General features: G+C 40.7%; 1 protein-coding gene and 1 long non-coding RNA gene across 3 annotated transcripts in view; both read right to left on the reverse strand.

The window, feature by feature from the left end:
• The window catches only part of si:dkeyp-118a3.2 (immunoglobulin A1 protease), an 8,314-nt gene extending 2,469 nt beyond the window's left edge, over positions 1-5,845 (reverse strand). Inside the window, exons 1-5 of one of the 2 annotated variants that reach the window (XM_032544408.1) lie at positions 5,644-5,845; positions 3,967-5,181; positions 2,852-3,169; positions 2,050-2,173; positions 1,265-1,375 (exon numbers count right to left, since the gene is read on the reverse strand). In XM_032544408.1, the coding sequence (XP_032400299.1) occupies positions 1,265-1,375; positions 2,050-2,173; positions 2,852-3,169; positions 3,967-5,181; positions 5,644-5,707 (1,832 nt within the window). In that variant the 5' untranslated portion in view covers positions 5,708-5,845. Of the gene's footprint in view, positions 1-1,264; positions 1,376-2,049; positions 2,174-2,851; positions 3,170-3,966; positions 5,212-5,643 lie in introns of both variants that reach the window. The other variant, XM_032544396.1, reaches the window with a different exon arrangement.
• A 3,856-nt stretch (positions 5,846-9,701) lies between these two features.
• The window catches only part of LOC116704897 (uncharacterized), a 14,886-nt gene continuing 9,861 nt past the window's right edge, over positions 9,702-14,726 (reverse strand). The window contains exons 2-3 of the long non-coding RNA XR_004335804.1: positions 13,661-13,670; positions 9,702-9,755 (exon numbers count right to left, since the gene is read on the reverse strand). This is a non-coding gene — a long non-coding RNA (uncharacterized LOC116704897). The remainder of the gene's footprint in view (positions 9,756-13,660; positions 13,671-14,726) is intronic.

Genomic DNA, 14,726 nt, shown 5'->3' on the forward strand with positions numbered 1-14,726 from the left:
TATATATATATATATATATACATATATATATAAGGTACATTAGGTTCCAAAATGTACATGAATGGCACCCACAGTTTAACATTCACTGAATATTCTTGCACAAGGAGTAGCACTTTGTGCCTTATTGTTGAGATCATACGGTTTTGACTCTTGGATAGTTTTCCAGTATTTTTTATTTTATTTTATTTTTTTCTACAGTATTCGAAAAATGACTTTTGCTGTTTTTTGGCAGTGTTTTTAGTGATTCCCTCTTCTAATGACAAGTGGATTGTCACTGCTGCTATAAAATCTCTTAACAAGGAGACATTTCTACATGATTCTGTTGACTGTTTAATAATTCAGTGTGTTGTTATCATCTGTGCTATCGTCAAATTTCTCTTTGTGTCTTGCACACTTTTCACTAGCATATCAACACTCATTGAAATCATTGGACCACATACAAACAGCGTTATGTCTGCACATGAGTTTTGTTCCTCTACACAGACTCTCAATATCAGTCTTCTTTTTTTTCTTTTTATACACACGGTCATTCCTCAAGTACACAAACCTTTAGCTTATTATGGATTCAAGCCTTCTAGTCTGATTAAAAGAATAGTGGTATTACCTAGTAATGATTTGCATTCATGGGACTCACACTCTCATGTGACCCAGTGAGCGCATAGCTTACAAAGCAGCCAAGAGGGGATCAGCTGAGAAGCACACAACTGGTTCCTATGAACCACAAGGTTTCAGGTCAGTGCACATGATTTTGTTGGCTGACAATGGGCAAGCCTGACATCCAGCTAGTGTTAGTGACAAGTTGACAGCTGATGCTGAAGAAGTCAGTTTGGTGGCATAGCACAAAATCAAAGGCAGGGAGGGAACCAACAAAGAGTTTTTCTCTGAGCTCAGTGACATCATGTAAACCTTGAAATGAAACACTGAAATTGGTTAAAGACAAGACAAAAGACCTGCCTGCATGCTGTACTTACAGCTCCCAATAAATCTAGCATAGCAAGGTTTAGAGATCCTCATCCTTATGTTCAATCTGTAATAAAGACTGGTGAAGGCTGACAATAGGCTGACTTTGTCTTTGCCTTATTACATTTACTAGGAGCTATCAGTATGCATATGTTTGGTCTGATTTGTACCGTAAGTTTCAGTTTTCGAATTCAGCACATATAAAAAGAAAAAGAATGGAAGTGCTTCCATACACTGCACAATATGTCACTGAATACGAGATGATGCTGTAAGATATTTGATAGATGTTTATATGTGAACATACTGTTGAGCGTCCCCATTGCTTGCAGGAAGTGTGTCGTCACTGCAGTCACCTCCTGTAGCTGCCTCTGGTTCAACACACCCTTCCTCACATGCTCGCTGTAGAGCTGGGACACTGCAAACACCCATACACACAAACAAACACGCAAAATCTCAGTTATTACAGTTGCCTGTCTACAAATTAACTACATGCTGCATTGGGCCATGTGGGGGTAAAAAAGACTAGTATTACCGATAAAAGGCCAGTCTCTTCTTGAGAGAGAAATACTGAACCAATAATGGGCACAGTCTCTTCATGTCATCATCTATCAGTGTGGAAATGTTAGCTGCAGCTTGGGTGACATCAGAAGCAATCATGTACCAGCACTGCTGTAATTCCCATCTGTGATTGTAGTGTTGCTGGTACTACAGCAAGCAATCAGATGGCTTATTTCTGTTATTAGAGAAGAAGCATTGGGATACGTCTGGTGCTAGTGTGAATGCAGAATAAGAATTATTTTCATTATCATTCATAAAAAGTAAAGAGAGCAAATAATCTGTTTAACAATCACTGAGCAGGAACAAAAACAACTCTAGAGTAAGGGTTAGGGTTGTATTGAAAATCTATTTTTGTACAAATGTAGCTCAGCCTCCCCAAAGCATGTCAATAAATGGCAGGAAACAGTAAATAAAACTGGCAATTTACAATTTGGATTGTACTTTCCGTTCAACAGGAAATAATGGGCAATATGATAACTTTTGAATGTGTGTTCATGGAGATTAAGTGCACAGAAACCAGTGCTTACCTACCTGTTTTTGTTGCAAGATGGATGTTTTTGGATATAGATAATGATGATAACGGTCTCCAACACCAAGAAGGCTGCAGCACAAATAGCCCCAATCTTCCATGCCTCCAGGCTCAGCTCACTTGTGTCTAAACAGATACATTAAGGCAGAGATTTAGGGCATAAGAGGCGGGAACATGACATCTGATGCACTATGCTTTGGTACAACTAAATCAACTATCCCTCAACTGCACATTAAGGAAGCTGGACACTGACATTCCGTCTATTTAACACTATCACATTACAGTTTTCCAGGGGAAAAAAAAACACCTTTTATTCTATTGCAATTTTATTTTACACAATTGACCTTCCAGCTGTTTTAAATTACGTCAGCTCAAAGGGCCATGTGTGTGATGCATTGGGGCATAAAAAGAGTATAAAAAAGACTTCTCATCCATTTCAGTGAGGCAGAAAATAGCATATTATAGTGTGACAGGATGGTCCCAACTTTTTGTTCTTCCTCCACCACTCCACTGTTTATTTTAATGGAACAACATCAACTTGGCCATCTGTATATTTTGCTGGCAGTATTACAATGATGATCTGTTTTCCTCTCCTTTATTCTACCCAAATTTTAAGCTGGAGAAAATCTGCTGTAATATATAACCCAACCCATTTATAGCCTTATTCAGAAGTTCTGTTGTTTTTAATGTTTAACTTCAATTCCACTTTGCAATTGAGACATTAAACCCAAAACCTGTGGAGTACATAAGGGCTCAAAGACGCAACTGTGTTTCATTTTTGTAAATTTTTATATTCCATTTTACCTGTGTTTCCGGCTGTATCTTCCACCAGTTCATTGGCCTCCCCTGGTTCCTCCCCTTCTGCCTGAGGGGGTTCAGCTGGAAAATCCTTAACAAAATTATCCAGTGTAGGTTGGGCCACAACAGGGTTGTGTGGTAAAAGGTAATCAGTAGTGGTAATGATCTCATTCCCATTGTTGGATTTCTCATCACCAAGGGTATCTTCTTCTGTCTCCACCCCACCTAAGGATGGCCTGGGGGTGGGAGCCTGATTCTCAGGGTTCTGCTCTATGGAGGCTTCATCGCTGTCCAGTGGCTTTGGGGCAGAGATCACCAGCACTTCTAGAAGAGGGGTTTGGTATGTGACACACACATGAAAATCAAGCAAAGAGGTCAAGGTTTAGGGTTTGTCGAGTGTACCTAAGGAATGTAGAATAATGCAAAGATATGCTGCAGATGAGATTGGAAGTTGGTTCATGAGTTGTATGCATGCGTAAGCTTACTTACACTATAACAGTATCTTTACAGTGCAGAATATGTATTTAATGTATCAGTCTTTGCATGTGTCACAATAATCTTTCGTCTTTAAGAGAGGTTTTGACTGATAAAGGATTAATGTCCATGTCAGATATTCTATAAAAATGTTCTCCAGCCCTTTCTACCAAAAAGCTTGCTAAAAACATTCCAATCCATTGCTCATTCCCTAAGCAGAGTAGCTAATGTTGAAGGTTTTTTACGACACATAAAGTGCATTAAAGGGGTTTATAATCTCAATTTAAGAGCTTTTGTCTCTTAAAGTAGGTTAAGATGTAAACAATGCAAGCTAAACCAAAGCTGCTGAGTCTAATGCAACTGAATCTTTAAAGACAAATACCATTGCAGTTTTAGGTTTTTGTGACCCAAATTATGAACAGATTTTACATATGCAACATTTCAGATGTAAAAGAATGTACTAAAAGTAAAGTGAATGGTGCAGCTTAAATATGGAGCTCATTAATAAAATGAGAATAAAAGAGAATTTTGAGGTTTTAGACGTTTGCAGGTTCATGGTGCTAGTCCTGGACCACCACAATGAAGCCCAATTTCTTTTTGCCATCTTTCCATTCCATTGCACAAAGAATACACTTCACATATTTCACCTTGATCCTCTTTTTCACTGTCAAGTGAGGTCTCCGAAGCAATCTGCTCCTCTTCTCCTGCTTGTTGGTCACCGACCTCATTCACTAATGCCACCGATTCCTCCTTGATTACACTCCCTCTATTTATTTCACGTCCTTCCGCTTCCCCTACTTTTGCAACTTCTACTTCAACCTCTTCAGCATCTCCTACCTCCACCACTAAATGGCCATGTTCATTGTCTACCTCTGGTCCTTCGGCATCCTTCACTATGTTTACCTTCTCCTTGTCCTCCACCTCTACTGGCTCTCCTGCCACAGTTTGTGTTGTCTCTCTCTCATAATTATCAAAATGTGGTACTATCACCTCACCTTTCATTTCATCTACCTGAGTTTCTTCCTTTCCCCATGCATCCCCTAACTGCTCCACATCAGCCACCGCCAGGCTAGGGTCAGAGTCTACCACGGTCTCCTCCTCTGGCTCTCCACCCATTCCCACATCCACAACAGCTGGGACTTCCTCTACCGCCTGTGTTTCTGATTTAGCTGCTTCTTTTACTTCCCACAACAGAACCTGCTCATCACTGCCCTCCACCTCTGTCTCTTCCACTGCTAAATACCCTCCTGTCTCTTCTAAAGCAGCTAGAGCTTCTTCCACAACCTCCTGACTGACTTTGGTGTCTAGTAACTCACCGATAACCTCCACTCCCTCTGCCTCTCTGCCTCCAGTTTCTACATCTGCTGTAGTCTCCTGCACAAATCCAGCTGCAGTCTCCTCCATCCCCTCGGCAGCTCCTTTTCCCTCCTCAACTTCATCTTCAAACGCATCCACCTTTGCTATCTCCTGCTCCTCTCCAACCCTCGTATCTCCCCCCTCAGCACCCATATCTTCACCTTCCACCTTCTCCTCCACTGTCTGCTCCGACACTTCAGCCTCTGTGTCACTTTCTGTCTCTCCTTTTTTATCCCCCAGTGCATCCTCCTCAAACGCATCATGCACTTCTGGCTCATCTACTTTCGCTTCACCTCCTCCTTCCACCTGCCCCATAGCTGCCTCCACCACCCTCTCCAGCAGCTCCTTCAGCACTTCCTCGGCCCCTCGACCCTCCACCTGTTCTGAGGCCTCCTGCACAGCCTGCTGCACCTCCTTCAGGCTAGGAGGGGCCACCACAGGTACCACCTCTGTATGGGGAAGCTCTGGTTCCCGGGGTAAGGCCTGGCCATCTTGCAGGGTGACCACTGTGGAGGATTGGATAGAGGTAGAAAGACCTAAGGAGATAGTATAAAACACTTTTGGTGTTGCTGCTGTAAACAACAGATAATCTTGGAATATTTGAGAAGTGTTATGTTGATACTGATGATGAAGAAGTGTTGACCACTCCAGGAACAGTTCCAAGGATTATGGTTATTGAGTGTTAAAATGCAATATGTGTCATCATAATCACTGCCAATCACTTCATAAGAAATATAGCAACATTATTTATCCTTACCATTGGTTGATTGTGTCATTATTCATTGATGCAAAATTCTAAAGACAGGATTAGTTACAGTTACATGCACATCACAGGTAGGTGCAAGATTATTTGAAATAATTAAGTAATTTTGTGGTTTAGAGTCAGTGTGCAGGTGTTGTTCTTTTCATGGAAATACAAAGATATAATCACATAGATGATCAAACCTATTTGCATAATGCCACCCTACCTTCAGACTTGCAGTGTTGTATCAACAAAACCACTAGGAATCCTTTCAAAAAGCAGTACTCCATGTTGTCAGAGAAAACATAAACAAATCCCCAGTCTCTCTCAGGAAAACACTCTTTACTTCCTTTTGTTTCTTCAAACTTGCTCAAATGTCAAGTGTGAGTGTGTACACCACCACAAGACATGCACAGAATGTGTAGACTCTGGATGGTTGGACAGTAAATTGGGCCCAGGCAGGGAAGGTCAGCAGGTGACACTGAAAGGAGGGAGGGTGAAAAAACGAACATCGCCATGTTAAATATTGCCACCCCGAGGTGTCTTCGAACCACCAGGTGTTTCTATGGGAGTTGGGGCGGGGGGTAAAGTAGCACTTCAGTGTTAAATGCTTTCGAGACCCTTACAAGGGTTGTGGTGTAGCTAAGGCGGCATGTCACACACAGAGTGAACTCTGGAGGAGCAATTATAGGTGGGCTGTGAGTTTGGGGCGTGAGTGATCCAACCATTAGAGCTTGATATAGAGCTACAGAGAGTAAATGCACAAAAATACTGTAAGCAAAAGTTCATAATAATATCACAATGCACACAGCAATAAAATTAGTATTCTTTTGAGACAGCATTTCACTTAGAAGATGTGAAATGAATATTCATGTGTGTTACAGGTTGTTTTTATTAATCACTTCATATGGTCTTTCTTTCTACTACCACGCTATACACCGTATATTTCTATGTCACCAGTCTTTTTAGATTAGAATTGCACGGTGGTGCCTCATGGTTTTCAACTCTTGGGATATCTAACAAAGACATCCATGTCTACCATGTTATGTAATACAAAGAATATTTATATTATATGGATGTCTAGCATGTGCCTGTCCAGTCTCACGATGGCATGGTTAGTGTAGGAATACACGGACGTTTATTGGAGGTAGTCGTTACATTAACTGGTATCTACATGTAAATGTACAGCGTCAGCCGCGGTGTCTTGCTAGAGGAAATAAAAAATCCCCAGTTTATGTGACACATCACAAGAGTACACAAACAACATGTGCACTGAAACTTTCTCTGTGGATGCAGCCAAGTAAGAGATTGAGCATCTGTGTTTTGCAATAACAAATTTGTCCAATGGATAATATGATGAAATTGATGAGTTAGAATTCCGGGAATGATCTATTTTAACGACAATTGGATGGATTGCCTTAAAATTGATGAAATAAATAATCACAGAAAATTAATCCTAATGATTTTCATGACTTTTTCCACTATTGCCATCTTGAGATTGCTGTGCCTCACAGAACAGCTAGCATGCCTGTTCAGTCCGTTTCAGTGTCATGTGACTAAACTGTTACATATTAGGACAATAACATTGTGTCAGGTTAGTTTAAAAATGGAGCGTAATTCCTAAGAGAAAGATAAATTACTGTTTCTATGAAGGGTCAAAAATGTGTAGTAAATACGCATGGTCATACAAACCCAGCAAGTTAAATATTGAGTGATGATGTGACAAGTTTTGCACCAATTTATATTTTTTACAATTCATCTTGAGCTGCTTAACTCAATTACGATAATGTATTGCAATACTTGATGAACTGTACCATTCATTGTGGCAACATGAATAGGGCCATTTATACCTTCATAACATAAACAGTTCTTATCATTGTGGACTGGGTCAGTGGGATACAAAGATTGAGGCTTAAAAGTTTAAAATTAGTAAATGTGTCCAAGGAATTATTTTTTTCAAGGAAGCCAAGGTGAAATTCACATCTTTTAACTACAGGTAAAGATTTCAATTCTGTCCAGACATCTGTCAGATGTCTGCCCTCTATTGTCCCCCTCCCCTTTTGAGAAAAACAATATCCCTTTTGAAGGTCATACGTTGTTTCTCTGTGATCTGCCCAATAAAAGTTAAGCCAGTGAATAAGCTTTAATGAATAACATCCTTTTCAATGCAATCTGATAAAAGCTTATTCTGACCAAAGCCTCCATTGACTCTCATGCCAAAAGACCAGCGTGACAAAACTATAAACCTGTGTCATGGAGGCAATGAGATTCCTAGTCCCACCATCTTATTCTCTCCCTAGCCCGTCAGCAGGAACACTGATAGTCTGCTTAGAGAACTATAAGAGAGACTTTTTTGCTGTCACTGTTAGTATAAGAACATGTCAGTGTTATTCTCTGCGGTTTGTGTCGCTTTTGAAGCCATGGGGGGTGTTGCACAGTGATCTCTACTTCAATTCGATTTATTTGACAATTCTGTGCCAAATCTGCACTTCTGCATAACAAAAGTCTCTCTTGTCTGTCTCAAAACAAACAATAGGTAGAAACTGAGTCTTGAGGGCTTCAGAAGAGCAACAAAACATATCTGAATTGTTTTCTTATCTGCTTACTTTGTTACTTTTTTTAATCTCTCAAACTTCATATTTTCTGATCCCTCTTTTTTCACTTTCTTTCTCTTGCTTTTTCTCATTCGTGACTTCAGGAGATTAGGTCTGAAAGGTTAATACAGTCACATGAGCTTCACATTGTGCTTTGTGCTACCAGGCAGTAGCACTTCATTCTTGCCATGTGACTAGGCTGGAGCGGGGGATTATTACACTGATGCATACTGTATATTGTCTACATACATGCAGGCTGCCATTTCACCGTCTTAACCACTATATCTCAACACACACACACACACACACACACACACACACATACACACACACACACACACACACACACACACACACACACACACACACACACACACACACACACACACACACACACACACACACACACACACACACACACACAAAAGATCAATTATTACTACACACTATAAAAACTGAACTAAAGTGAGTTTCCAACACAAATCTGTCTGTGGCCTAATTGCAGGTTAGCTTGTAATTTTACTCCGTAAAACAAAAACTCTCATTTGGACAAAAGAAAAAGTGAGTTTATGTATTTTATTAGGATACATAAGAACAAACTTAAAGTAAAAATGAAATCATACATTTCTCTTTAGAAACCATCAGTGAATGCAACTCTCTCTATGAGTTTCCCCAAAACACCTACAGTGTAAGTGGTGGGGTGACATGTCATTTGACAATTATCATTGTGACAGTAAAAGTAGTTAATTGCTGTTGTGCTTCTGAAGCTGGTTTATGTTTAGGGCTGTGAGGAGCAGCACACAGGGCAGTGCTGTGAGGCCATAAGAGTTGCTGTCTGCATTTCACATGTCAATGTTGGAATTTCAGATGTGCTCTCCATGAAAAGAGGGCGGTGGAGGTAGGTAACCAACACTAACCTCTACCCGAGCCTGGTCCACTGTCCACACTCACCAACACTAACTACTGGAAAATATTACACACCTAATCACTTTGAACACTTTTATTTACACACAGTATGAGGTGACGCTCTATTGGTAATCATCATGAAACTTGGTATAAGGACTAAGAGGACACAACATTGTATAATATGACAGTTGGCCAATATTGCCTTCAAAATTTTCAAATGTATACTTTATGTCCTCTTTTGTCATGTTGCAATCTGATGCATAACTAATGAGTTTGTCATCTCCAGGAAGATCTGTCATTTTGAACATGATGAAAAAAATGTAAAAGTCTCAAAGATATTGCCCATTCATGTTAGGCACTAGTGTTTCATGTTAGTGTCAAGTTGGTTTTAAAGCATTCAAATCCATGCCCAGAAAATACCATTAAATTGCAGTTCAGACCTGCAGTTCCAGTCTTAGCTGTGCCACTTTTAGGCAAGAAAACTAACAGCAGCAGCAAATAGTACAGATGTAGACATGCATATTTGTGCCATATAGGCAAGGAAAGTTGCTACCTTTTGACCCAAGCCACCTGCAAGTAATGATTATGAGTTTCACGGGGGTGACAGACCGGATGTGATTTGGGAAAAAACAGAGAAGGATGTTTTTTGATCATGCACAACCAAACAAAACATCCAATAATTAAATCCCCCTCCCCCCTCCTACCTTGGATAGTGCCAGTTGGCCAGGCATGCCAATAAATGTATTTATGAACCCTAACCCAGTATTCAATGGAAAATAATCTCACAATGTGGTGTCAACATAAAACACAATGCTTTCAAGCCAGGGAGCGGAGTTCACTTCCCAGCAAAGACAAAATACTTCCAGGAAATTGTTGTTTTTGGTGCCTAAACTTACCTGTTGTCACCACATGACGCTCACCTTTTCTCTAGTTTCATGACTCAACTTCCACGGCCCCTGAAAGAACCATCCGGTGGTGCCTGGAGCCGGCTCACAGTCACTTATCATGGGTGGAGTCCATTTTTGTGTCAATGTGCACGTTGTCAGGGGTTGCGGAACAGTTGTGGCAACCAGGCCAGGGCCAGGCTAGCAGTTTTTTTTTTTCCTCAAAAAGTTGTGATCAACACACTCGTGACCTGTACACGAATAAATAGATTAAATGGCGTTACCATTTCATGAACTGCCATGAGACTGAAAATGTACAAGAATTAAATAAAGTTAAGGATTGCGTCATTAAGGACTTGGTTAGAATTAATGTACCTCTCTTTAATTAATCACTGATTTAATGCACCACCCGGTCAGCAAGCTAGGTGACTGACATCAAACACACCCACAATGTTGCATCACTAACAGGTGCATTCTGGGTTTGGCAAAATAGTAAATACTTGAATGCACATGGTGGATCCTCCAGCGGTGACTTGTGCATGAGGCCGAGTGGACTGGTTATATTATGCTGCAAGATGTTAGAGCAGAGAACTGGAACCTAGAGCAGAATGAAAAGGACTGATGTTTAGACAGGTGAGTACAACAACATTCTTACTCCGCTCACTGTCCAATGTCAACAACCCCTGCATTGCTTAGCAACGTAGCATTGTGTGTAAAACTGTGCAGCTCTTTTTCTGCTTTAATATGTGTTTGTGGCTGCAACCACAGTAGATTTCATAATGTTTATATTGCTCCATGTTATCTGCCTCTGTGATGTTTTATTCTGCTGTTAATTCTAAAAGAATGTTGGGTTATTTATTGTGTAATGTTCAATGCATTGTATGCTCAGTGCCTTCTGTCAAAATTGTATTTATTGTTGATTTGGACATAAACGGTCATGTTGGTTCATATTGCCCACTGGTGTGTACATTGACATTTAATGACATTTATTTTGTAGCCAATATTGACTGACCTACTTTTTACTTTTTTCTAATGGGCTACATTTTTACAAGTAGGTTTTACTTTTATTAAGTAAAATGTATTTAAAGTTACAGTACTGTTGGTATAGAGGATTTTCTAGGACTCTTTCCATCCCTGCTGGTAACATAGCACTGTACAGAGCCCATTTAAAGAGTGAAGGAGTCTAAGGGGAGCAGAGATTTTATTATTAGAACACAGTTGTGCTAATGATTAAGAACAGTAAGAATGACATAAGCGTATTGCTGGTAGGTTAGAAGAATTAGCAATGTGTGTACTCATACCTATGTCTCTTGATCTTCAACTGTTTACAGTGGGGCAATGGTGACAGCTCACAGTGGATTCTGGTTAAGATTTCACTCTTGAGTTTACATTAGACATTGAAGTACAAATAACACAGATCTTTTTCCAGAATAATTAAACAGTATTGAAAATGTCAGTGGGGATTCCCCAGAGGACTGGCTTGTTAAACCACTAGTGGAACTCACTGAGGGTGAGAGACCCTTGAGGTTAAGGTCATTTATAGGCCAGCAGGGGGGGCTATCACCTTTAAATGGTATTAATAATAATGTCCACAATCTTAAGATATTGAGTTCTTACACAACATTTAAAAATAAAAAAATGTATTGTAGTCCTAAGAGAACTGTGGTTATGATTGATAAAGCAAAGAGATGTTTAACATCGTATTCATATTCACAATACAGGAAGACGTTCCATTTCTTCTCATCTCACCCTCTACTCTCTTTTCTCTGTCTTCCCTCCTCTTCTCTCTTTCTCCCCCTCTTTTCCTCTCTGTGCTCTCTGTCTCTCTGTCTGTAGTTTCAGGAATTTTTCAAAAGGATGTTTCCCAAATATCTAGGACATCTTTTTGGGTCACCATTAAAATGATCCTCCAAACTTATAAAACATGCAGAGAAGTTACCTTTTTTTGCATATATGGAGATCTGAGCCTTCCTGCCGACACAAACAACAACAACATCAACCAGTACCAACAACAGAAATAATGTATGCTCTCATTATTATTCCTATTTAGAGTTCTAATTTATTCGGCCTCAGTGAGGAACAGCAGTTTCAAAGGAAAAACCATGAAGAGTGTCTTGTTGATAAGGCACGAAAGTTAACTCGAATTATTCAGTCTTTCCCTCTGTTTTTCTCCTCTCATGTTCTCTCACAAATGAAAACAGATACTCTACATGCACACATCACTCAGCATCCTCTCTTCAAGCAGTGACAATTTACAATTAATTACAGAGAATCCCTATTTCCTTGCTTGTTTACGCCTTTGCATGAGCTCTATGATCTGCAACTTAAAGCAGAGCAGTGGAGACAGAAGCCCAAAACCTCCCCCGTCCGCTCCGTATGCTTGGAACAGCCTTTATTACTGAACATGATTGACAGTTGCAGATGAATTGCAAATAAAACATCCCAGTCACTCCCCTTCATAAATGAACATCCAAGACCAGGTCAGTTTGTGATGTTGCTGTCTAGATAACATGATAATAATATGTTAAGATTTCTCAAATGATGATCTGTAACCGTGCCTCCCTGTTATACTTTAGTTCTAGATGTATGTAAGCACGTATTCTTCTATGTGAGCACTTTTAATGTGAGAGAGCTGGAGAGGGAGCTAGCGAGGGAGCACATTTGTCCAATTGCTTTCAACCACTACTTTCATATGCTCACACTGTCTGCCAACATACAACTGTTTCTTTTTTTTTAGTAAAGTAAAAAAAAAATACAAAACAATACCTCCCTGCACATTTCTGCTTCTCCTTGTAAAATGGAACACTTATATAAGGCACCATTGTGGATTACATAAATGTCTCAAAGTTATCAATATTTCATCCTCTGTGCGTTTGAAGTGTTTGGTAATTGGATATTTATGTTGTGGGCTTCCTCTCTCAAAACCCCCATTGCACTTTAGTATTTGTGTGTGTGTGTGTGTATTTATAGTATATATATATATAGTTTGTGTGTGTGTGTGTGTGTGTGTGTGCGTGTGTTTGTGTGTGTGTGTGTGTGTTAGTTCCAGCCCTTTGTAACATGAAAATTCAGGGAGGGCCCCCCACAGGAGACAGTCAAATCTGCCGGACTGTGTCTTTGTGTGTGCAGATGGAACAGTGCTGTAATTGCAATTTATGTGTGCATACGTTTTTTTCTCCTCACACTGGGATGGTCAAGTAGAATGGAGGGCTGGGAGGTTTTGTCTGTCTCGTTGTGGTGTCTCCCTGAGGCAGAAAGAACGGGTGATTCTTCTTTGATGAAGAGGAGGAGCACTACAATGGGACTCCTTAGTGGGAACTTGAGTCTAATAAATGTTTCACGTTTCTGACAGTTTATGTGACAAAAGAACTGCCTGTGTCTGAAAATATCTGACAAACCGTTCAAGGACCGACCTGGGTATCGTAGCATGGCCAATGAGTTTTATAACATCAAAGCAAATGAAGAAGAGAGAGGGATGAGGAGTGTATATTATACTTATGGAAGAAGATAGAGAAATGGAGACTTAGTGGGAAGCATACATGCAGCTCACATCTCTGAATGTAGTTCCTTTTTGTGACCGAGCGAGGGAGCTGTGGGGTTTTAATTCTGGGATCCCAGAGGAGTAGAAGGAGTAGCCTGCCAAGACACAAAAGAAAGAGAGAGAGAGAAAAAACAGAGATGGGAACAGAGTGGGGGAGGGAGGGTGAAACAGTGAGACAGAGAGAAGGAGGGAGCGAAAAGAAGGAGCCTGACTAGTACCTTCACAGTCCATTACATCACTGTTCTGTTTGAGAATACTCCTCTTCGGCTTACGTCAGTGGGAAAGACTCCAATAACACTGGTGGTACAGGAGCAACACCTTCATCATGCTATAACACAACAACAAATACAGTCCTAACAGCTCCTAACACTGCAGAAGATGTGTGACATTTAGTGAGATTTGGACATCACTTTCTGCACACATACAGTATGTGCTTTGAAGGTTGAAATGCATGCACTGAAAATGTTAAATAAACTGTACTGTACTGTACGGAGAACGTGACAAGTCAGAGTGGGTTTTAGGTTGGTAAACATGAGAGCAAATGCAGCTCTTCATAGCTATCCTGGTGTTCTAGACAGCTTTAATGCTCAGACTAACAGCACCTCTGCCCCGCTGCTGATGTGCCTGCATACCTGCCTGCTTCCTCAGCAGTTCAGCAGAAAGTTGTCTCAAAGTGCATGAGACAAAGGGAGAGAAAAAGAGGCAGCAGCAGAATGCATACCAATGTTAGTTGGTGTGTGTGCATGAGAATCTTCTGGCATGTAGACGCATTTGTGCATAATTCTGTGCCCAGGTCTGTTGGTACTTGCATGCATGTAGATGTGGATTGGGGGGTGTTACAGCCCTGCATGTGTGTGTGGGATAATGATCCCTTCCCCTCTTCCTCAGCCATGTGAAAGCAGCTCAGTGCCTGGAGGTCCCAGATAACCTGTTTGTGTGATTTTGCTGTGGCTGCGGATATTCTGGTCTTATCATCAATCATTAGACTTTCTCGCTAGCTGTTTGAATCAGGTTTACCCTGCTGTGAACACATTTAGTGTAACAGGATCTTTGTGGGTGTGTGTTTGGGTTTGTGTGAGTGTGCGCCTGTGCGTGTGTCCTCATGTCCTGCTGTGAGCGCAGATACAGCAACAATCAGCACTGGACATCGCAGCAGGCAGCACCTGAGAGAGATTGAGAAGAGTGTGTGTGTGTGTGTGTGTGAGAGAGAGAGAGAGAGAGGAAATACTCTATGAAAAGAAAGTGAAGAAAGGAGGAGGGAGGAAGTGTGCATTCACATCAGCAAGCGCCAAACTGAGCTGTACAGTAATACCTGAGAGACAGTGTGCATCTTTACACACACACACACACACACACAGACACACACACACACACACACACACAC

This window comes from Etheostoma spectabile, chromosome 2, assembly GCF_008692095.1.
Source record: "Etheostoma spectabile isolate EspeVRDwgs_2016 chromosome 2, UIUC_Espe_1.0, whole genome shotgun sequence".
NCBI classification, from domain to species: Eukaryota; Metazoa; Chordata; class Actinopteri; order Perciformes; family Percidae; genus Etheostoma; species Etheostoma spectabile.